This window comes from Limanda limanda, chromosome 21 (genome assembly GCF_963576545.1).
Source record: "Limanda limanda chromosome 21, fLimLim1.1, whole genome shotgun sequence".
Classification (NCBI taxonomy): domain Eukaryota; kingdom Metazoa; phylum Chordata; class Actinopteri; order Pleuronectiformes; family Pleuronectidae; genus Limanda; species Limanda limanda.
In genome coordinates this window covers 3043069-3066861 of record NC_083656.1, presented here as the reverse complement: position 1 = coordinate 3066861, position 23793 = coordinate 3043069, and the positions used below count along the sequence as shown (strand labels likewise).

The following is a 23793-nucleotide window of genomic DNA, read 5'->3' as shown; positions in this document are numbered from 1 at the left end:
TCTCCTTCGTAGTCTCGACTGAAATCCTGTTAATCTGTTTTAGTGCACATTCTGAACCTGTTTGTTCTGTGTTGATGCTGCAGAGCGACTTCTGATTTATTCCTCGTGTTTAGCGAGTCGTCCTCAAACTCTTTCTACAATCTATTTTCACTTTTTATACTTTGTGTGCAGAGCTTTATATAAACAGTCTAACTTCATCCTACCTGGTCCATTGTGCATCCATGCAACCAGTTTTATCCTCAATTATCACGGGTGTTTCTTATATATATAAATTTGAATGATTCACTAAACTGCAGTTCTGTTTTCATACTTTGCATTTCGACTATTTCAGATTCACAATCTATAGTCCACAGTGACATCTTTTCAAAAATAAAGGCTCTGTAATTCAGCTCGATGTAAAGACCTTTAGCAACAAAAACAAATGTTGTGCTTTTACTTTGTAGACCAGTTGCTTAAGAGGAGGTGAATGATACGTTGAGATTGAAATAGTCCAATGGGCCGGCTGCCAGTGTCCGACTGTGGTTCACTTGAGGACGAAGGAGAAGACACGATGAACTCAGTTGAACGTATATATCACTTGTCCAAATTGCACAGAATTCAATACGGCAACTACTTAGGCCCTGAACTATTCACAAGCCAAATGAGTGGAAGACAAGATGGACGGGCCGTGAGATATTCTACAGAGTGTGTGTGTGTTTGTGTTTTTGTGTGTGTGTGTGTGTGTGTGTGTGTGTGTGTGTGTGTGTGTGTGTGTGTGTGTGTGTCTGTGTGTGTTTGAACGAGCCACAGACCAGAGCTCCCATCCTGTTCCTGTGAAGTGAGAATTAGAGCCAAGCGCAGCATTCTGCTCCACGGCTGCATCAGCAAAATACACAATATGTTGGCTCTCAGGGACCTCGCTGGCAGAACCCGCACCCCAAAGAATATCATCAGCTTCATTATTCTCCTCTCTTTGGCTGGAATATATCTCTCCACACAATACATGAGGAAGAGGGAGAGAGGATTGCCGCATGATGCAAAAGGAAGAACCTGCAGAGTTGCAGTCGGCGTCTGGCAACTGGTTTCTGAAAGGCCAAAATGAAACTGTACCCATGAGCTTTGCCTGTGTATCCTAGATACAGGATACTTGGATCATTACATTCTGTGTGTGTGGGATTTGCTTTTTAGATAGAAACTAGAATGAGTCCTTCAATTAGGCTCTTGAACTTCCACGTGTATTATTCCACCTACTGTGACCTTTTCAACAAAGAAGAACCATGAAACCCTTAAAATCATATTTTGAAAAATGGTCAGAGAACCAACTAACACCTGCAAACATCTGGCTTCTGTGTTTGTGACGTCAAACATGACTCACTGAGGGCGGAGACAAAAAGGTACAACTGCTCCACTGGCAGTGGGACAGGAGTCGAGTCGCTTCTCCTTAAAATCGAGAGGGACCAGTTTGAGGTATTCTGGGTAAAGGTTTTCTAGGGAGGAGACCCCGGGGAAGATCCAGGATTTACTGGAGAGACAACGCATCCCATCTGGCGTGGGAACACCTAGAGGATCCTCCAGGAGGAGAAGGAAAGCACAGCTGGGTGGAGGGACGTCTGGAACGCCGTTTCAAACCGTGGCTCGAGTATAACATTGCCGACTTTCTGAGCAAGCCAGCAGAATTTTCAGAATGAGCGTCTCATCAGTTAATGTTTCACTCTGCAGCCGACACTTCCTGCTTTCAGAGAAGGGCCCGGTGCCCGGTGCCCGGCGCCCATACCGCGCCGTGGACCCAACTCTCGTAATAAAGTGCCGGAGGAGTCATCAGGTTTCTCTGGCAATGTCTGTCTCAACAGGAATGGTGAGCCGTGCACGACGGCAGCCAGATCCACGCTCGCAAACTGCTGTGCACCGGGCATTCCAGCCGGGATCACAGCCCGGTGTAGAGTAACCTGTCTGACATCACCCGCCCCCCCCCCTCTGGAAGACCAGGAAGCTCAGTCCAGAGGGGAATTAACACAATGTCGCCTGAAACTATTACAAACAAGTTCAAAGTCTGTTCAACAGTCGAAAAGACCTTAAATACCAAATTTGGGCCATTTAAAAAAATGTAAACAGGAGGAATTATAATAACTTAGTGCCTAGTGTCTATTATTTTAAAATAAAAGTGTTTTGGGGATATCTTGTCGCAACATTAATCCTACATTGTCCACAAATGACTCAAAACCACCGATGTCAAACTGGTGATGACGCTAAAGGATAAATCCTCTGGGAACCATGAATGTCTTTATCTACAGGTGAGAATACTTTCACGAATTTGAATTTCCACCTCTTGTTTTCTTACCCTGCACTTTGTCTACATCAGGTTCCCAGTGAGCTGGAGCTGAACCACTTCATATTGAAAGCATTGACAGTATTGACGTTGGAGAGGGTGTGGGTTGAACATGACTGAACGTGGGCAGTCGTGTTACATAAGCAACCGTTCACTTCTCTCACTGAAACAGCAGAAAAACAAAGACGCACCTCCATCCAGCAGATGTGGAGGTTTTATTTCTGGGTACATATCGTGTTGCGTTCAGGATTTCGATTCATTAATCTCGATAATGAGCACGAACATTCACTCTGTGGCAGTTAAAATCATGTTTTTTAAATCAAATCAAATCAAAAATCAGCAGATTCCAGCAGTTGTTTGTGGATTTGATGGCGTGGACATGGCTGCTCTCTGCTGAGGCGTCTCTCAGAAACTCGTCCCCCTCCTCGGTTACAGGACTCGACCCGACGGGCCTTGAGTTACAAAGCAAAAATGTAAAGTGCATAGCAGGGCTGCGTATGTTGAGTTTGTCTTTCACCTCTGAGACCCGGGTTCGTCCGGCTCAGCGTATTCAACATGAATATCTCCACTTGATATTTAATGAGGCTGCACGACATCTCTCCACCTGATGACTAACTTCCTCAGCTCCAACTGGGCTCTCTCGCTGCCTCCCTCTCCCAGCGGGTCGGTGGTTGTCATAGTTACTCCATTAACACACCTGCTAAGCTCTTGGGCCCCCCCACCTGTCTCCCACTCTCCCTCCCTTCTCTGTAATCGTCACAGACATGTAATGACAGCTGAGGCAGAAAAATGTGCTGTGATAAGAATGTATTCATAAAGTCAAATATAATAATGAAGAGTCTCAGTGATATTTTCAATTTGTTTCAAAGCAAAAAATTAAAAATCTAGATGCTGCAAAATAGTTTAAATGTTTTAGTATTACTAAGTTTAATGGAATAAAAAGACTTTGAAGGACGTCTGATGTTTTTCTGAATCGTCTTTTCACCATTTGAGTTTCGACTGGAGCTTTTTATTCACGGCCTCCTGAACTTATTTCCTCTCGACAGCCGATAACACCTCAATTCATAATCTCCTGATATTATTTCATCCAGATTCTCTGTGTCCCAACCAACAGGTGGAGAGTGAAAGTGACGCTTCTCTCAATCCAACAACAGGTTGCTGTCGTTTTTCACTTTCTCTGCTCTTCTCCTGATCTCTCTTTGTATCTTGTCTACTAATTCGTTTTTAGATCCTTCCCACTATATTAATCTTTATTAATCTTCCTTTCCCTGAAACCCGAGCCCTCACTCTCCTTTTCCTTTTCACCATCTCCTCTACTCCTCTTTCCCTTTTCCTTCCTTTTCTCCCCAGACTGTCTCTTCTCCATAGGTCCCTCATCAGTCTCGGTCGTGAGGTTCCAGCTCTAGTCTCTCTCTCGCTCTCTCTCTCTACTTAATCACTTTATTCCCTCTATTCCGTCCCCTCCTCACTTTGCTTCCCTTCTTCCTTCATCCCGTCTCTCTCCTTCTCTAATATTCTGCTCCTTTCTCTCTCTTCCCCTTCTTTCCTCTCTGCAGCGTCGTCTTAAATAATTCAATTACAGAAAGAATCATTAATCTCAGCGCTAATACGACGTCTCAAAAAGGACCTGGCAAGGATATTAAAAGATGAACTAAATCATGTAGACTCTGTTGTTGTCTTCTTAATCTGCTGGAAGAACCAAAAGCACCTGTTGCACAGTGTGTGGTTGTGTGTGTGTGTGTGTGTGTGTGTGTACAGGGAGACAATTAAGAACAGCTGACTAGACGTGAACCTTAAGGTGCTTAGCCAGCAGCCTTTTTCACAGCAGTAAAGAACATGCACACTGATGTATGAACGCACAACAACACACACTACTGGAGCGGACTTTACCAGATCAGAGGAGAAATTAAATTAACGGAAACGCAACTTTAGTCCATGAACGTTAGCGGCCGTGCTGAGTTAGCTCGACCTCTAAGTAAACGATGTTACACAACTTGTATTGACCAAACAATAACTTGGCTTCAGTACAGGAACACCGAGCCTTATCTGGACAAAACTATTGTGTAAGCACACACACAACTGGCTCAGCGACAGGAAAGGCCCTCAGGTACACTTTAAGGTAGAAGTCACTGGAAATGGAACATGTACATGTTTATCAAAAGGGTATAAAAGCTGTAGATGTTGTAATAAACTGACTCTTGCATTGCAAATCAGCCTCTTTGTATCATTCATGAGAAATTGTGTCCAACAACTTGTCAAGTACAGGTAGACACAGCTCACCTAGGTGATGACGACAGGACGTACACTTACACTACACAACTAACTGAGAGTAAACTTTAAGATCATTGAGCTTTGGAATCTTTGTCCAACACGGACATTACGTCATGTATGATGTTTTTGTGTCAGAGAGTGTTTGGTGTTGTGTTGTTTTGGTATACACATAAACAAAGACAAAACACACACACAAGACTCCACCCACCATCTCATGTAGAAACTATAAATAATAAGGTCTTTGTCGAGCACGAGAAAAACAACATTTTAAAATCACCGAACGAGGAATTTACCGCATCACCATCACGACGATATGATGATTTCCCGTTGGCCAGGATCCATCACAGATGTAACCCAGAGAAGAACTGATGATGTCACTCTGCTGAAAAGTGTTGATTCATTTCCAGACATCAACTCTCTCTCTCTCTCTCCTGCACGTCTCCATCTTCTTCTTCCTCTCGTCTTATTCTTCCTATTTTCACTTTCACCTCCCGTCCGACTCCCCTCCTCCTTCAGCCCCTTTATGCTTTGTCATCTTTTAACTTCTCATCCTTTCATTTTCTGTTTCTTATCTCTCCCTCTTTCTTTTATAGCATTAACAGGAACGTATGTCCAAATCCACACATAGGAGGTTTCTCATCGACATCCTCATATCGCAAATAATAGAAAAATAAAAGCAACATGTACACGAGGAACATGAAAGAGTCTGTGACCAAATCACCAGGAAACAGAGGCTGACGGCACCAACGAGCTTCTCCCACCAACAAAACCACACAAGCACAACATCCAAAGGTGTAAAATGCACATGTTAAAAATCAAACCACACGTATGTTGGGAATTAATCATCTCTAACTTTTTAAAAGCCCAGATTTCCTGTCTGATTGAATCTGGGCTGACACCAGGTTGTTTACAAACTCAGGCTTCATCTCTCTTTTACCTTCTTTCCTTTCTTCTTGCGATGAGCCGACTTCCCCGTAGCCTTCTCTTTAACCTCCTCGCTCATCTCAGCAGCTGTGGGAGTGTGTGTGTGTGTGTGTGTGTGTGTGTGTGTGTGTGTGTGTGTGTCCCAAACAGCTGTGTGTACAAGTCCAAAAAGGGGTTTTCTGTTTTTTTAATCCAGCATGGATGAGCGGAGAGTAGTGGAGCGGCGGCCACTCTCAACGTGCACAGCCACCGACTCGCTCAGCTCCTCACACCCACTTTCACACACTCGCACTCACACTCTCACAGACACACTCGCACACACACTCACAGACACACTCACAGACACACACACAGACACACACTGTCCGTGAGGAGAGGAGCCAACAAGGCTGCCCAGCTGGAGCGATGGAGAGACGCACATTCTCACTTTCTCTCTGTCATTGTGTATTTCAGACTCTCTCTCTCTCTCTCTCCTTCTCTCTCTCCTCCCTCTCTCTCTCTCTCTCTCTCTCACACACACACACACACAGACAGACACACACGTACCTGTCTGTGGCTGTGGTTTCCTCCCACACACTCAACAAGTGAGAGCGGAGCAGCAACAAGCTACGGGGGCTTGAATATTAATAACAATCAATACCATCTTAATGGCAGTGTGTGTGTGCGTGTGTGTGCTTGTGTGTGCGTGTGTGTGTGTGTGTGTGTCAGTGTGTGTGTAACTGTAGGCTAAGACAACAGCTCTCTAATGAAGGAGGCGACAGCGCTTATTCATCAGGGGAGAAGAGAATTGAGCGATGGATTTCTATTGGTCAAGCTGTCACCTCCACCTCCACGTCTCCCAGATCAATGACAGAAAAACCTCTGGTGGCAGATTACTGTGGATTATTGCTGTGTGTGTCTGTCTGTGTGTGTTGTGAGTGGATTATAACAATGTGAGCCCTGTACAATTAAAACTGTCTCGTCCACTGAGGATTGTATCTGTCACTGTCGCTCTCTCACTCACCAAACTGAAATAAGCTTTACTAGAGTAAAAAGATATCTGTGTGAAATCAAAGTGCAGAGGAACGTGCTGTGTCACTCGGGTCTTCTGGAGTCGAGGTGAGTCGCTGCTCTGTGTCTGGAGAGAGACGAGCTTTCAAGTTCTGCTCCAACTCTTCCTAACTGTACTGAAGAGCTCGCGCTGACATCTGGTGGCCACTGCCTGCTACGACAACAACAACCTAAAATCCTCCAACAGGATGACACAGATGCTCTGAGGAAATTAGAATGAGAGTTGAGATCTTTAATATTACTAAAAATTGAATTACACATAATGAAAAATCTCTGCTACAAGTAAAAATGCTGCACGCAAACGTTTCTTGATATAAAAGCACAAATATCAGCAGCAGAATCTACATTATAAGTGTTATAATTATCTCTCACTATATATTATCTATTTGTATACGTCTCTATTTGTCTCACTGATGCATTCATGTGAAAGAAGCATTTCAAAATGTTAAGTTAAGCTGCATTTAAACAATTAATAAATCAACACTAGACGATTTATGAGATGATAAATATGTACAAGAAATAAACATGTTCAAGTACGATATATTTTTATATACATCCCTTATGTCGGCCCCTAAAAAAATTCATGTTGTCGGGCTCTATAGTAAAAAACTATATTCTTATCTCTTTGCTGATGTATGAGCTGCTCTCAGCTCGTGTCTCGTCACCAGACACTGAACTGTCGTCTGCTTCCACACAACTCCGTCTCTTTGTACGTCGCTGTCTCTCTGATACGTCTCATCATTGCTCCGGCTACATTCAATATGACAGCCCGAAACCAACACACACACACACACACACACAAACACACACACACACAGAGAGTAATGTTCCTCTGAACGGATGCGTCCATGCACCCGGAGGTAACACAATACTTTTACAGCTCGTGTTCTCGGCCATTAAAGGCCTACAAGGGAGTGGCTCTCTAACTCCAGGGTAAGTGCTCCATAACTGTGAATGATAATAGGCTCAGTGAGCCGGTGGTTACAGGAGAGACGGGCTGGGAACACTGGGTCACTAATGGGACTGGGTGGGGAGACACACACATGTAGGTAGGTATTTAAATGATTCTGGATAATTTCAGTTTATGATTTATTTCAGAGAGCGAGAGGAGAAGGAGGAGAAGGAGGAGGAGAAGAAGAAGAAGAAGAAGAAGAAGAAGAAGAAGAAGAAGAAGAAGAAGAAGAAGAAGAAGAAGAAGAAGAAGAAGAAGAAGAAGAAGAAGAAGAAGAAGAAGAAGAAGAAGAAGAAGAAGAAGAAGAAGAAGAAGAAGAAGAAGAAGAAGAAGAAGAAGAAGAAGAAGAAGAAGAAGAAGAAGACCGCCCGTCTATATTTATCTCTGTGTTTACACTGGGAGGTTTGTGTGTGACATTCCTCAACGCAGCGACGACTATCACAGACGGACAGAACGCTGATGTTTGGGAGGTTTGTGTCAGAAAGTGTGTGAATCAATTGGAAGATGAGTGTGTGCGCGTGTGTATGTGTGAGTGTGTCTGTGTGTGTGTCGCTTTTTCCAGAGCTTTCAACTACACTTCAGTGGATCCAGTTTTCATGAGCTGCTTTCAGAGCTGCACTGAAAATCTCCTGAAATTATCCAGAGTCAGACTGTGAGAATTTCCAGAACTTAAGCAGCGACTGACACGTGATTGGTCGAGCACGTGTATCGACAGAACCTCGATATTGCAGCTCAACTCCACGGTTGCACAGACTCCGCCTCCAAATTATGTCACCGGCGCAAGATGGCGGCCCCCCGTGGAGACGTGGTGATTCTGCACAGTGACAATCGTTCACTCTGATCCGGGTCAGTTTGACGTGTGTCACATGTTTATCCTCTGAGGTCCTGATGCATCACAAAATGCAGAATTACCTCAAGAAAACAATCCTCTCATTTGTCTTAACTCTTCCACAAATTAATTCAAAAAGACTCTGCGTTCGGGAGCAAACCACCGGGCCTGTGCCTGCTTGTCTGAGTCGTCGTTATCTACGTCAAACACTCACACTATCACCGCTGGTAAAACAACACACTGATAGGAGATAAAGGCCTGAACGGGTGCAAGCGGTGTGCCACAGCAACACCGAGGGTTCGATTCTAACCGATGGACAGTCTCAAATCGGACACTAAGAAAAGGATCAACATTTTTTTTTGGGAGACAATAAAAAAAAACATATCTGCGTGAACATTTTTTTATGAATACTCATCGGAATGTGTGTCTGTCTGTGTGTGTGTGCGTGTGTGTGTGTGTGTGTGTGTGTGTGTGTGTGAACTTGTCAGGTGCTGTTCTTCACTGAGGCCTGTGATGTGCGTTTCCCACACAGGAAGTGAGATAGCAGTAACTGGCCGTGGGTTCGTAGTGACAGAGACGCTGATGTGAGCTAAAGAGCTAAAGAGCTAAAGAGCTGTAACTACAGGGAAACTGTTTCCTGTGACTCTGACCCACGACTCTGTGATGCTCTTCATGTAATAACAGTTTCAAACCATAGAATTTAAAACCCTCTGCACTCTTTGTTCTGCAGCACAAACCCATTTACCCCAACACACCTTTTTCAGCACAGGTGTGAACGTGTCGCATGCAGCCTAGGGTTAGAAATTATATATTACATATTCCTAAATTTGTTGTTCAGCTCATATCCAGATCTGCTGGGGCAGTTGTGAGATTTAAAGGTGAGTTTTAAGGTTTGCAATTAGTTAAATCTAGTTCTTTTCCTCAGGTCAGAACAATCCAAATATTTAATAACAAAAAAAATTGAAATATCTTTATTTCAACTTTGGCTCATTCAAACTATCAGGGATCTTCCCGGCTTATGAATGAGATCTTTGGATGGAGTCGTCATAATCAGCAGCCAGGAGAAAATTAGTCTCGGTTGGTATTTGGTTGCCAGGGCATCGCCATGGCAAAGGATGAATCCCCATGGTGACAACCATAACGTTGCATGATGACACCACGGTAAACTGGGAGAGCTGCGTTGGACGAGCCAATCACATGTCTCAGTCTCACACTGATCCCGAGAGTTTCACCCACTTTCTTAAAGAGTCGTGGAAACAGATGCTCTGGAATAACTCAAGAAATCAAGTTCTCGTACTTTGCATCAGACGAGTAACGAAGACATAGACTATAGAATTTTTGGACATAATTGCATTTAAATGTTGTTATAAATGTTGTTATAAATGTGATGCAATAAACAGAACCAATGTGAGTCTCATGAGTTTGTTTCAAAGAAAGTGAACATTTTGAATCGGGAGAATCTACCAGTGTGGTTCTACGTCTATAACCGACCAATCACAGAGTCAACGAACACTTGCAAAGTGAAAGAGTCTCATTTACACACAGAAAAGGAGGAGGAGGAGGAATCCCCCCCTCTCCACACACACACACACACACGCACAAACACTTCCACTGAGAAAGAGCAGACACACAAACACCATTTACAAAAGAGACAGACTCTCCCTCCTCTCCTGATTTACAATCCATCTTTGTTTCGGGACCGGCGCTCTCGCACAATGCTAATGGCTGAGAAAAGGACACAGTTCCACGCCTAACATGGTCTCATCGCCAAACCCCCCCCCCCCCATCAGCTGCAGGGTGACACAACCAGAGCTGGAAAGTTGGATTGTGACTCGCTTTCTACCCACTTCAGCTCTCACACAAGTCCAATCTCACGTTAGTATCTTCATCCTGGAAGCCGGATTGTTATTGTTGTTTAGGATCTTATTCTGCTGCGGCTACAGAAACATAAGATGCTCTCATTTTGTTTTATTCTTCAGTGCCTCCAAAGCTGTTTTTAATAGGAGATGTGATGTTTTCTCTGTGTTTCTTTTGTTATAAAAGGTGTTTAGAGAATAAAAAAGTTCTGCAAAAAAGTTTAAAAAGCCCAAAGTCTGGAGCTTCTGCCTCAGATTTAAGTCGTGGAGTGTGATTGTGTGATATCTCACATCACTACCGGTCTGGTTCCTCGATGGCCACTCGCACTGAGGAAACCATTCACACGAACGCTGAGCCACAGTCGTCCCAGGAACGAGGGTCAGCTGATGCACTGTGACTCACTGAAATGGAACAAGCGTAGAAAACACACAACCTAGACTGTACAACGCACGAGTGTCAGCCGGTGCACTGACCCCGGACCCGAGTCATCATCACTGCTCACACACTGGAACTCATTCATTCCTTCTCTCCTTTCAGCGGGCAGATGTTCAGGCAGATGCAGATGTTTTGTCAAGTCACTGCACTGCCAACCCCACAGAGTCACTTTCAATTCGTTCTGACCCGAGAATCCAAACGATCCTGAAGCTAAGGATGACTAATCGAGCAGCAGCAGGAGGTTTTTTAAATATGTCACTGGTTCCAGCGTCTTTCTTTAAGGGATTTACTGGTTTTATTTGCTTTGTATGATAACATAACGACTACTTTGGGGTTTTAGAACGTTGCTTCAAGAAAGAAACTGAGACAATTGGGTCTGGACATTTGTCTGTGTACATTAGCTTCAAATCAGCGACAGAGCTCGTCCACTCCGCTGTGCATCGGCCAATCGGCTCGCTGCTCCCTCACTGTGAGGAACTGACTTCACCTCGGTTAAGAAGACGATGTCTATATGTAATATGTGATTAAGGTTTCTTTAGGAAGCTGGATCCGGGATGTGGGTGGTTTGTGTTTGGGGTAGTTTTATTTTATTTTATTCATTTATGTTATTTTATTTTATTTCCCTGTGCTTTTATTACATACATATGTTATTGTTTTTGTATTAATGACCTATTGTATATTTGTGTTTGTTTATTTAATATTTTCATATATATATTTTTTTTCTATTTTATTATTTGACTTATTCCTAGTTATTATTTTTCCTTTATTGTTTACCTTTGTGTGTCTATATACATTGACAGGTATGAGTACATGTGAATATATATTTTGTTATTGATTACTGTAACATTGATCTGTACCTTGCTACATTTCTCAGTAAAATAAAAAGTTGATCACAAAAAAAAAAAAAGAAGACGATGTCTAATAACCATCTTCGACTCTGGGGTTTAGTTTAATATTCGTTGCACTTATTTATTGCACTTCCATGTAGCACACAATTAGTTTTTTTTAGGCTACTTGTACATGCATGATTCCTGCTGTTGTGCGTTTGTTCCCTCGCGGTCGAACGCACTTATTGTTCGATGCTTTGGATTAAAAGAGTCGGCTCGATGTAATGTGATGAAATGTGATGCACCTGTTGTCCGGGACTCGACGGCATCAACCACACAACAGCTCGTCTCTTCTGCACGAACAAACACTGATTCACCACAGCCGAGGTCATGTTAGCTCATGTCACCACAATACCCCCCCCCCTGCAGCACGCTGACTCAGCTCAACTGGACTTTTCTCATTACAATGAAAAGGCAGAACCCATAACCTGACTAAGCAGAACTTCAGCGGTCACCAGAGCTGTTTGTTATTTTGTGTGATTGTTGCAAAGTGAAGCATCAGAGCAACGATCATAACTAAGGATTCCTCTGGACCGGACAGGAAGTGTTCTGTTTTCCACTCTGTGTGTGTTCATCCTCTGTGTGTGTGTGTGTGTGTGTGTGTGTGTGTGACGCCTCTTTTACTGTTCCGGTTACTGATTAATCAGCATTTATAAAGACAACTATTGTGACCCTGACACCGCTGACGTGTCTTTATCTCCAGCTTTCACATCCCGATCATAATAATCATATTTTACAACCAGTCTAACCAGCTGCACCTGTCACGCCCCACCGGGTCGTCCAATTACGTTCTGCCAGGGACATGGGCGGAGTCTCGCTGATGTTTGCTCTGCCACAATAAACCTTCTGTTGACACCGGCTTCTTACAACCACTGACACTGAAACCACCTTCCTCTTCCCATTACGAGCCGTGGTAAACCATTAATGGACAGATGGGAGGGGCCACAGACAGATGAGGCAGCACAGCTCAAAGACACACGGAAGGTTTTCTATGAAACGTTTTCAAATATGCAAAAGATTGTATACAGATTTCTACATGATGGAAGCAAACTGGAAATCAAGTCGAATCATTTACATCCTATTAGAAAAGTGTGAGTTGAGGTGTCCAGCATCGTTACATCATTTTAATTTGAATGTATGAATGTAAATTGTTATTAAAAAAGCCCTCCATCACATTTCAACAATATAAACCAAAGACAAATATGTAACATTGGCCTCTATGGGTCTCACAAAAAGAAAAGACCTGATGACATGGTGAAGCAGCGTGAGATCATGGGAGTTTTCTTCACCACCATGTTTTAGAAAAAATGTAAACCTACTTATTTGAAAGGAATTTCAGGAAATAGCAATTTTCATTGTTACATTCATTCATTACAATTAATGGGGGAAAATGCATCCAATCCAATAATCTATAAGTATAGTTTGGGTAAGTTACAGTAATTCAAGTGAAGACAGATGTGTCCAGTGTCATTTCATGAAGTCACATCTGCAAATGCTGTAAAAGTTAATAGTTGATTGATCGACTATTAAAGTTATTGCTCATCGATCAATCGACTGATAAATGATTCTGCTGATTATGACTGGAAACAACAACACAACCTTTTTATGACAAGTAAAAGCAGATTTGAATGCGTAGATATCAGGTTTTTTCTCAACACATTTCATACCCTACAACAATGAATGGAAACCAATGACCACCTGAAAGAATATGATAAAAAATATCATCTATAAATGTATAATATCAATTATAAATGACCACAAATGATATTTGTAGATGATTTGTATACGAGACTAGAACCAGGCTGATGAACAAACACATCGGTGAGGTCCTGTCAATATCCAAGTTAATGTTCAACCTTTTACAGCTAGTGGTTTATTAATAGAGTTATTATGGGATAGTTGTGAAGTACATGTGTCCATTCCTTGAATTAAAGAATTGTTCTGTGACGTGAAAGCTCTGATATTAGAACAGATAATTTTCCAAAGCACTGATCACAAACTGAAACATTAACCAACACGTGTCTTTTCCACAGTTTCTCTGCAGAAAGAGAAACGAAAGTTCAGGGAACGAAGCGGCCGCAGCTTCAGGGAACAGCCCCCAGAGAAAAGATCCGCACGACCCCCGCACCCGACCCCCTGCTGTGCTGAGGGTCCCAGCTGCATGGAGCTCACCTGTTCCGCTCGGTCACCTGCGGAGGAGGAGGAGGAGGAGGAGGAAGCCATGTTGTTGTCGGAGGAGTCTCAGGTGAGTCCGGATCTGATCAGCGAGGCTCGATCCCGGCGGAGAAGCGATCCAGAGGCGGAGACATGTGTCCACAGACCCGCACGCACCGCACGTCCCGCACGCAGGTCCCGCAAACTGAGGCCGAAGAGACCGGTTGGGAAAGTCCAGGTGGAGCCGAGCGGGTTCCAGCTGCAGCTCCCGGAGACAGAGTGGAGGGAGGAACCACCAGGGGGCGCTATGAGCCGTCTGTCCCTCCCTTTTACAGTTAGATACAGTGTATACAGTTATAGAGTCCATGGTCGCTTCTCAGTGTAACTCAGTGTATTAATATTAATTAACATGTATTCATAAAAACAATGTGGTATATTATATTTCCCTGAGTGTATACAGTTATATACAGTTATATATAGTTGTATTCAAATAGAACAAATCTTTCACTTTATATCTGTATATCCTCATCAATCAAAATGAAAAACTCACTAAGTACCAAAATAGTTAATTCATCTCTAAATAACGACACTTTTTATTGTAAATATTATCGTAAAAATTCTTAAATTGATGACATTCAATCAAAGTCAAAATGAGAAAGATTCTCAAAAACCTTTTAATAGTAAAGACTGAATATCTCAAGATTATGACCTAGAATCTCAACATAATGGGAAACATTCTCAAAATAATCACTAACATAACTACATTTTGAATGTGACTTAATGTGTCTAAATTAATTTCTCAAAATATGGGGAACTTATTTATTATCCTGTAATTATAAAGTGAAACATCTTAAAACTTTATTTCTCCAGGTTATACGGTAACAGTAGGAAGCGTAGATTCCTGTAATGCCTTCTCTGAAACACACGGGGGCAGTGTTGACTCAGAAAGGTTTTTACAGAAGTTATTGTTGTTGGACAGATTTCTGTCTCTGATTTACACCAAATATGATTCTTCTTCCAAACACGTTCAGCTCAAGTCACAATTCTCACTCATTTTAAATTGTTTTATTCATCGTTGTGTTGTTTGTGTTGATTCTGGAGGACATACAGTAGATTCCACTAATGTTGAATAACATTGTGTTACACAGAAATGTTATTTAACACAACCTCACACTGGAAATATTGCTGGAACACTTGACTCATCTATATTTACAAGTATTCAGCCTTTTATGACTCATTCCCTTTTTTTTGCTCTGAGGCACTTGGAAGAGTTTTCATACTTGATTGCTGTATATTTATTTTGGAAATAGTTATTACTGTATATTTATGAAGTGCTTCCTCAGTATGTGTGGAGCGGACGTGATGCAGCCAGCAGACGTGTGTCCAGCTCAGCTCCAGACGGCAGTGCTTCAGGGGGAAGATGAGTTTAACAGAACCTCCCGGTCTCAGGTGACTCACTCCTCTGCAATGTCTCTCTCGTTATTTACTCGACATCCAGAAAGGATGACGGCACAAGAGGTGAATTTCAGGAGAGAAATAAAAAGAAGAGATCGACCAGAACAGGTTGAGTTGGTGGTTTGGGTTCATTTGTGTTTATTGGAGGTCGGAGTACAGTTTGTCGATCTGTGGCTGGAAGAGAATTTTGAGCTCGTTCCTCTTGGCCTTGAGTGTGGGGGTCAACAGGCCGTTCTCGATGGTGAACTGCTCTGGGTGGAGGTAAACGTCTTTCACCTGCGTCAGGGAGGAAGAGGAGGAAGAGGAGGAAGAGGAGGAAGAGGAGGAAGAGGAGGAAGAGGAGGAAGAGGAGGAAGAGGAGGAGAGCAAAGGTCACACGTTAAGAGAGAAATATGGCATTAATATTCCTGTTCATGTCTTACAAGAGCAAAGCCTGATTTTGCATGAAGCACAGATAGATGTACAGATCTAGGACTGGGCCTTCATGACCATCAGAGACATTTATTTCAACTGCTCATTTTGACCACTAGAGGGGAAACTGAACCAGGTTTAGAGAAGTCTGTAGCACCAGAAAAAAGAAAGTCTGCTCAAAAAGTTAAACGACCTAAAGTTTCAGTTTACAAGTTGAGCTTTTCTTCTCTAAATGGAGAAATAAGTTTTATAAAAGCTAAATATGTTCTTGTAATTGTAGAACAACAACACCCGTTTCCTTTTGGGAGTTAGTAAAGAAGCTGTTACCTGCTCAAAGGACTTGAGACCTGCTTCTTTTCCCAGTCTGGTCATGTCTGAAAGAATTGCCTTCTTAATTTCCTGTGAACAGAAAATTCAATGTTTAAATCATCACAATAAATAATTCTAAAGCTTAGGAAATGATACAGTTCCAATTTCTCAATATTCCACCAGGTTTGCAGACCGGAAGGTTTTACCGCAAACATGAAGGATTTATACTTTCATTGGCTTCTTTTTGTGTTTTCTATACATATTCCTGGGTAGAAAAGTCAAACTGAAACTGATCAGTCAGCTTGTTTTATGATTAATAAACTATAGATACCACGCCTGAGGCTGAACGCCTCCACTAACATGCGCAGTTTCAGTCGACATCATGATGCATGAAGACCCTGACCTTGACCTTTGACCCCCACAATCTAATCAGTTCATCTTCAATGCAGTTTCTTCAATTTTGTCAAAAACATTGACTTGGAGTCAAGGTGTTGATGTGATACATTCACAAGCCCAAAACACATGTATTGTAAGGTCAAAGTGGACTTGACTCTCGACCACCAGAATTAAAATAATTAAAATTAGTGAATATTTATACAGGTCGGACAAGATGTAAATATTACCGTGCGTTTGCAGAGTTCTTCCACGGAGCCGGTGCAGCCCAGACTTTTGCCCAAGTCGGGCAGGACGTCAGGATCCGGGACCACGACGGCGACCAGGCAGGACTTCACACAGAGAACAAACAGTCTTATTATGGAATAGAGGGACAGACAGAGAGAGAGAGAGTAGCTGAGGACAAAGGTTTAACTTACCTGTAGACTGTCTCCGTGCACAAACACCTGGGCCACAGGTCCACTGCGTATGTAAGCATTCTCAATCCTCTCCGGTGCGATGTACTCGCCCTGAGCCAGCTTGAAGATGTTCTTCTTCCGGTCAATAATCTTCAGAACTCCACTCTGTCATCAAACAGGCAAATAAAGGAAGATAACTTAAATATAATACGTATAATTCTTCATTTAAAGGTCTAATTTAAATTTATAGTAACAGAATGTAACATTGTTTGTCTTTTTATTGCGTAATTTCCCCTTTACAGTCGGGGAAAACGTCAAATGACGAAGTAAAAAAACACGGCTATGTGACCCCTAGTGGCTGAAGTTACTGATTATATTGTCATATCAGACATTTTTTTCAATGCAAAATAAAGAAAGGAAATGTTAAATGAAACTTCTCGTTAAAAAAAGTACTTGATTCCACTTTGTAACTTTCATCAAGCACTCGACACAAACACTTGAGGTGCGTCCGGTCTCCAGCCCTGGAGTTTGTGTTTTTCATCAATCTGCTGACTCATTAACATCTAGTGATGGTGGTGGTGGTGGTGCCGGCCTGGCTTTCCTTACCGGAAGCCATTTTCCAATGTCTCCTGTGTGGAGCCAACCGTTCTCATCCAAAGCCTCGGCTGTTTTCTCTGGATCTTTCAAGTATCCTCTGAACACATTTAAACCTTTGATACAGACCTGGAAATCAAGAAACAGACAGGAGTGAGGTGAAGCTTTTAAATGTGGACTTCATTAAAAACTGATGTTGGATTGTAGGCGGGCGTGCATTTGGCGTTGGTGTCTCTTTGAAAGAACCGGTTCATTTGGTTGATGCTCTAATATTATTTTGAGAAAACGTACCTCTCCTTCTCCATTGGAGGCGAAATAGTTCATTTCTTCGACATCCACCAACTTCACAATATTACAGGGCAGCGGCGCCCCGACGTGGCCTGTGGACGAGGGAATTTGGTCACGAACCAACACATGGATAACAAAACTATAACGTGATTTCTGTACATACAAGAAGCAAAATTATCAATCTGTGTTGGAGCTTTTAAAACATATAAAACAAGTGATTTATAGAAGAGGTCAGGTTCATATTGATTCAAACAGTCGCTGGTTGAACTCAAGTCGCGTCTGTACCTGAGGTGGCGTCACCGGGCATGGTGAAGGTGCAGCCGGCCGTGCACTCTGTCTGACCGTACGCCTCGAAGAGCTGAGGGACCAATCAGAGCGGAGAGAGAAGCGTGTGAACTGAATTAAGCTTTTTTCAATATTTAGTTTTGGGGCATTTCAGCTTTATTGAGAGGACAGTTGAAGCTTGAGATGAGGAGAGGGAATCATCGGGGAAGACAAACAGATATACAGCTGGATCTAGGGTTGCAAAAGGGCGGAAAGTTTCCGGTTAATTTCCAGAAACTTTCCACGGGAATATTAAGCTCGGGAATTTTGGGAATTAAAAAAAAAAAAAACTATCCAAAAACTTCCATCACATGCAACTGGACTAGCCAGGTAAGTTTCCATGATATTACTGGGGACAATATAGTAGCATGCTTATTGAGGATTGTTCATCTGTTCATCTAGCCTATTTCCATTCATTTATCCATCAATTGTAAAATATATTTACAGACGATTCCAATTGTTTGGCTAACTATTTATATCTCTGGTATTGCATTAGTGTTTTTTTACAAACTTTTTTCTCATCTTATTCTACTATCTCATGTGTGGAGACATTTCACCCCATCTAATGTAGAAGGAAAGGCTGTGTACATTTGCAAATACTGTGCAAAGACCTATGTTAAGAATGACACAACGATGCAGAAGCATATAGTCAAGTGCCCAAAGTTTCCTCAGGGCTCAAATCAGCCTATGACACAACAAAATGTTTATATTTATGTCTGTAAATGACAAGGTAAATACCGTTAGTATAAATTACCCACAACATTTCCAGTTTATTCCCGTTAATTCCCGTTAATTCCCGTATATTCCCGATAATTCCCGTTAATTTCCGTTAATTCCCATGGAAAGTTTCCAACTTTGAATATTCCCGGAATTTTGCAACCCTAGCTGGATCACAACCAAAAATGCTGCCACTGCCGGAGGAATCGAACCTCAGATTGAAGTTGTTCTAAGCATTTGAACCCACAAGTAATTTCAACCACCAGACGGTGGAAACACAATCTCCTTGGAAGCGGTAACAACAGATAACCAGGACTAAAAACACAATCTGAAGAGTGCATGACAGCGAACTCTGTCCCTCACCTGACAGCCCAGAGCCGCCCTGAGGAAGTTGAGGACAGAGGGAGATATGGGAGCTGCTCCCGTCACCATCACCCTCACCCGTCCACCCAGAGACTCCTGCAGTCAAAGTCAAGCACATTTACCTTTCAGGGAATTTGTGCTTTTGTTGTTGCGTATTGTGCGTTTGTGTGGACGGAAGCCGAACCTGGACTTTGTGGAAGATCAGCTTGTCCCAGATGCTGTTCTTCCTGATGATTCCCTCCTTGACTTCAGCGAATTTCCGCTCCACCGCGAAGTTCAGGAGCCATTTCTTGAAGGGGGTCGCGGCGCCGCTCTGGACCTGGAGACCAAACAGGGAAATTGCTGCGTTTTAAATAAAATAAAAAAGCACAGAGCACACGAGAGGAACGAGGCGGCTGTGGTTTCCACCGACCTTGTCATAGACCCGGTTGAGGAGTCGAGGAACTACGGGGAAAACGGTCGGCTTCAGGGTCTTCATGTCATCCGGCAGCAGTCGGATGTCTCCCTGGAAGAAGCCCACCCTCGCCCCGGCACCGTAAACCACCGTCTGCAAGATCAGAGGATTCAAAAAACACAGTGAGGGATGTTCTGACGTCGTGTGGATGCAGAAACCTCTTTTATAACCGAGCTCTTACCTGCACCACTCTCTCAAACATGTGAGCTAAAGGCAGGAACGAGATGCTCACGTCCTGCGTGTTTGGAACAAATGACGACTGTGGGAAACAGAAGCAGAAGATCCAGTTACCTCCTCGACAACACACACTCAACGGGACAGGACTCATATCCATCACTCAGGTACCTCAAAGGTTGTAATGACACCTGCAGCATTAGAGACCACGTTCTCGTGGGTCAACATGGCTCCTTTAGGGTTTCCTGACAACGACATACAGGAATATAAGGTTTAAATTAATAAACTAGAAACGTGTAAAGGTCGTCATTTAAGTGATATAACACAATTTACCTGTAGTTCCACTGGTGAAGCAAACAATACTCAGGTCCTCTGGCTTCGGTGGCTGTGTGGACATGGCAGCAAATTAGGAAAATGCAGTTTGTTCAATTAAAAAAACAAATAAACAAATCATGAAAATAAACTTACGATTGGAATTTGACGATTACTTTCCCCCAGATCCTGAAGAACAAAAGAAAACAAGTTTGTGCTTCTTCTCCATAGCAACAGTTCCTCATTCTTAAAAAGACACCAGTGTCCATTTGTGTCTTCAGCTTTGGATTTGTCTCTCTCTTTATTCAATGGTTTGGTCTTTCAGTTTTTTGTAACCCATTTGTCAAAACTAAACCTGGTATCCCATTGGTCGGGAACTTGAACTGAATGACCCAGCTGTTGATTAATAAGCGATGATCTGCAGGTTTTACCTCCAGATCCTTCATAGAAACGATGTCCACCCCACACGTGGTTCCTCTCGTCACCAACTCGGACTTGAAATCATCCATGACGACGATGGTCTTGAGAACAGGACTCAGGCCTTTCTCCCGGTTCTGCAGCAGCGTTTCCACTTTGCTTTGATTGTCACAAATCACAGTGGAGATCTCGGCTGAAAGAAGAAAAAGGTCGAGGTTGTAGTGTTTAAGATTCAGAGTAAAAGAAACAGCATCTATAAAAAGCAAGACTAGATTTGAATCGTCTAATGAATTGCCCAGATATTGAAAAGCAAAATGAAAGCACAGATTGAAGGAGGAGGGGTGTGGGGGGGGAGGTGTGATGAAAAAGAGAAGAGATAAGCGCACACTTGATAAAAAATCCCTTCGGGGACCAGCGAGTTACTCGACTCAGATCCAACTCTTGTCATTAGCAGCATTAGCAGCGTGCACAGAGAAGCTCCAATTACCTCGGTCGATAATGAACACCAGGGCCTCAGGACCCAGGGTGTCGTACAGGGGGACCACCACCATGGAGTAGGTGTAACAAGCCAGTTCACCGATAATCCACTGCCAGTGACACACAGCAAAGGTTAGGGCACGTCAAGAAATGATCTCTTTCACGTATTAAAATAAAGACGTCACTCACTTCAGGTCTGTTCTGAGCGAAGATGCCGACGAAGGTGTCGGTGTTTGGCTTCAGGCCTCGGTGGAGGAGGCCCGACCCCAGGTGCTCCGCCCGCTCTATCACCTTCACCCAGGAAAACACACGTCAGCTGGAAGTCACAGCAGATCATTTTCACCACGTTCTACCTTTCTCTCTGGTGATTTACCTGTTTGTACTTCAGCCACTGGTACGGCTGTCCAGGCTTCCTGCTGCCCAGGCACGGTCCGTTACCTGCAGACGAGACGCAGGGCCCACGTCAAACTACACCTTCTGCATCAGAGGAGTTTAATACTTTGCACTTGAGCTCTAATTTGCTTTATGCAGTTTATTTTGTGTGAATGTCTCGTCATGATTTCTACAAGAGTTTGTTGGAGACTCCAGTAGATTTAGATGTTTTGATTTATCATGAGCGGAAATAGGTTTGTTTTCTTTTCAAGAGCCAGAAAGCCAGAGAATCTGCTCCAGGGCTCGTTATTTACCATCTTATATAAAGTTTGTTTACTCTTGTTGGAATTTCAAACTTTTTAACTATAGGTTGTGTCTGATTGAACTCCAACCAAATAAAGATAGACGCATTTCAAATTATATTTGTACTCTTACCAAATAAAGATAGGAACAGTTTTAGCTAGATATTATACTATTTTAATAACTGTTTCTGCTTAGTGTTAATAATGGATCTTTTTCCTTGTTCTAATACTTAACTTCTGATATTAAAGGCTTATTCCCTTGGATTCATTCAACATCATATAGAGTTGCAGGAGCTGTCTGATAAAGTTCTCGAGGTCGGACAGAGTGACGTTGTTGACTTAATAATGTATGCTTCTTTGGTTTCGAGGATCCGAATGTTTACACAGTCAGGATTGTTTTGATGAAGCAGAAAACATAATAATCTTTTCTCCAATTGTAAACACCTTTGGCCGACATTGCATCTGCTGGTTCAAGGTCTTTTATGAAGTAAACAGGTTGCCTAGCAACTATAGCGTCATTGGGAGTGTCTACCTTTTCACATCCGTATTCCAAAAGCCAGGAGGATGGATTACGCCTGCGCACTTCCGAGGAGGAGGAACGAAGATCTACTGCTATAAAATAGACAGACGCCGGATGTTCAGCGCGCTCTGATACAACTAACGTACTGGAAGACCATTGCTTTGCTGTAACCTGTTCATTGCTCTCCTAAATAAATTCTTGATTGAACAAACCGAGTTCGACTCGTCTTCTCTTAAAGAATAAAAGAACACGCTTTAACACTCTGTACACAAACTCACCTGAAACTCTGAGCCCTCTCTGAAACACCTCGTACAGAGTCTTAGCGTCGTCATCGCAGCACGAGATCAGGTTGTCGTTCCCTTCGAGCAAAGCCGTCTTTCTCGCTCCATCCTGAGGACGTGAGGCAGAAGCACACACAGAAATATGATAGTAATTTGAACTATTTAATCACCACACTACAAAATCCATCAGCTCTTCACCTTGATCCCCAGCGTCTGGTGTTGGAGGTCGGCGGGCGCTCGGAGGGGGCTGGGCCGCGTGTTGAGGTAAAACAAGGTGGCCGCTGCCAGGGCGAGCAGGGAGAAGATGGCCGACGTCGGGAGAGGAGAGAACAGCACCTGGAACAGGAAGTCCATGGTGCCAAGTCTGCAGGGACGCACAGAAACACTCAATTAAGATTCACCCACAGGTTTCAGTCTTAAAATACATCAGACAACACATTCAGTCCTCTTATGCAACTGGGAGCTGCTTCCATCTCCGGGGTCACGGCTGAGGTCGAAGTCGACGCTGCTTGTGCAACAATGAGCTGATTCTTAATCGCACCGAGATAGAGTCGCACCAATAAACGTGTAAACACAAAACAATACGTCCGCACGCGCAGCGACAGAAGCACCAATGAGGGCAGAGCATTAATATGCATGAGCAACAGGTGAAGATAGTGAGTCTGCACATTGAATTTCTTCATCTCAGACACATTAGGTCATAATAGTGAAATATAAACTGAAGGAAATATGAATTACGGCAAATAGTAGCATTTAAATTGCATTTTAATCAATTCTATAGAGCTGCTGGTGGAACTCTATTCTACCTACCAAGCTATAACAGAAAAATAAAAAAAAATCCCACAGTTTGTAAGAATTGATCCTGAAGATACGATTAAAGTGTCAGATTTCCTACCTGCAGTTAGTGGTCGGCTCCCGGTCGACAGGCGGTGAGAGGTGTTGTGTTCACAGCAGATTCTCCTCTGCTGCTCTGAGGTGAGACACACGAGCAAAACCCATAAAATCACTGATTAGAGGGAAAGGAACCTTTGAACCTTTGAGCCACCATCACTTCCACTGATAAAAGAACAAAACGTGTCATCGTATTGAAAGTGTAATTTGTGCAATTTACCTTTAAGATTTATCTCTGATTAAAGAGTAGATAAAGTTTAGAATGTGTCCGAGGCCGAGATGCTGCAGCTGATGAAAGGTCAATGTCCTTATCTGATGCGAAACGAGTTCAAAGGCTTCACGTTTAAAAAGTGAATGCAGGGGAAAAGGTCAAGACTCAAGTTTCTGCAAAATGTTTGAAGTTTTCATGAGACGAGTTTCAATGACTTGGAAATTCAACTGCTGCAGAAAGCTGGAAATGATTTCAACCATTATTATTAAATTAAAACATTTCCTAAAACATGACCTGAAGCCGGGTGTTGCACCCTCACCTGTTAAGGAATTCAGCTTTTTATTTTAAAGTAAAATTCTGGTATGATTTGAATACACACAGGTGATCAAATATTGAGTCTTTTAAAAGTTGCCTTGTCTAACAGGATGTGTAAAACCTTCCTGACATTAAAGACTAACTTTTAAAA

General features: G+C 42.8%; 1 protein-coding gene across 2 annotated transcripts; it reads right to left on the bottom strand.

Annotated features, from left to right (window-relative positions):
* Nucleotides 1–15257: 15257 nt before the first annotated feature.
* Nucleotides 15258–22579, bottom strand: acsl5 (acyl-CoA synthetase long chain family member 5). Of its 2 annotated transcripts, XM_061094930.1 has the most exons (20): nucleotides 22424–22579; nucleotides 22223–22334; nucleotides 21124–21188; nucleotides 20940–21041; nucleotides 20761–20860; nucleotides 20288–20466; nucleotides 20013–20045; nucleotides 19878–19929; nucleotides 19716–19789; nucleotides 19552–19629; nucleotides 19329–19463; nucleotides 19101–19235; nucleotides 18917–19012; nucleotides 17798–17870; nucleotides 17516–17604; nucleotides 17237–17353; nucleotides 16652–16795; nucleotides 16463–16564; nucleotides 15858–15929; nucleotides 15258–15395 (listed from the first exon to the last, which is right to left on the bottom strand). In XM_061094930.1, the coding sequence occupies exons 1-20, from the start codon at nucleotides 22577–22579 to the stop codon at nucleotides 15258–15260; spliced, it is 2052 nt and encodes a 683-aa protein (XP_060950913.1). The 2 variants fall into 2 exon arrangements, with proteins under 2 accessions (XP_060950913.1, XP_060950914.1); XM_061094931.1 differs by lacking the exons at nucleotides 20940–21041; nucleotides 22424–22579 and having other exon boundaries at nucleotides 22223–22325.
* Nucleotides 22580–23793: the final 1214 nt, after the last annotated feature.

Excerpts from the sequence above, each read along its gene's own strand:
- acsl5 (XM_061094930.1), bottom strand. The coding sequence starts at position 22,579 with ATGGACTTCCTGTTCCAGGTGCTGTTCTCTCCTCTCCCGACGTCGGCC. Across the intron at positions 20,861-20,939 it reads TCGCTCAGAACAGACCTGAA|TGGATTATCGGTGAACTGGC; the intron begins GTGAGTGACGTC and ends TGTCACTGGCAG. Across the intron at positions 16,565-16,651 it reads TGCACGGAGACAGTCTACAG|TCCTGCCTGGTCGCCGTCGT; the intron begins GTAAGTTAAACC and ends CTCTGTGTGAAG.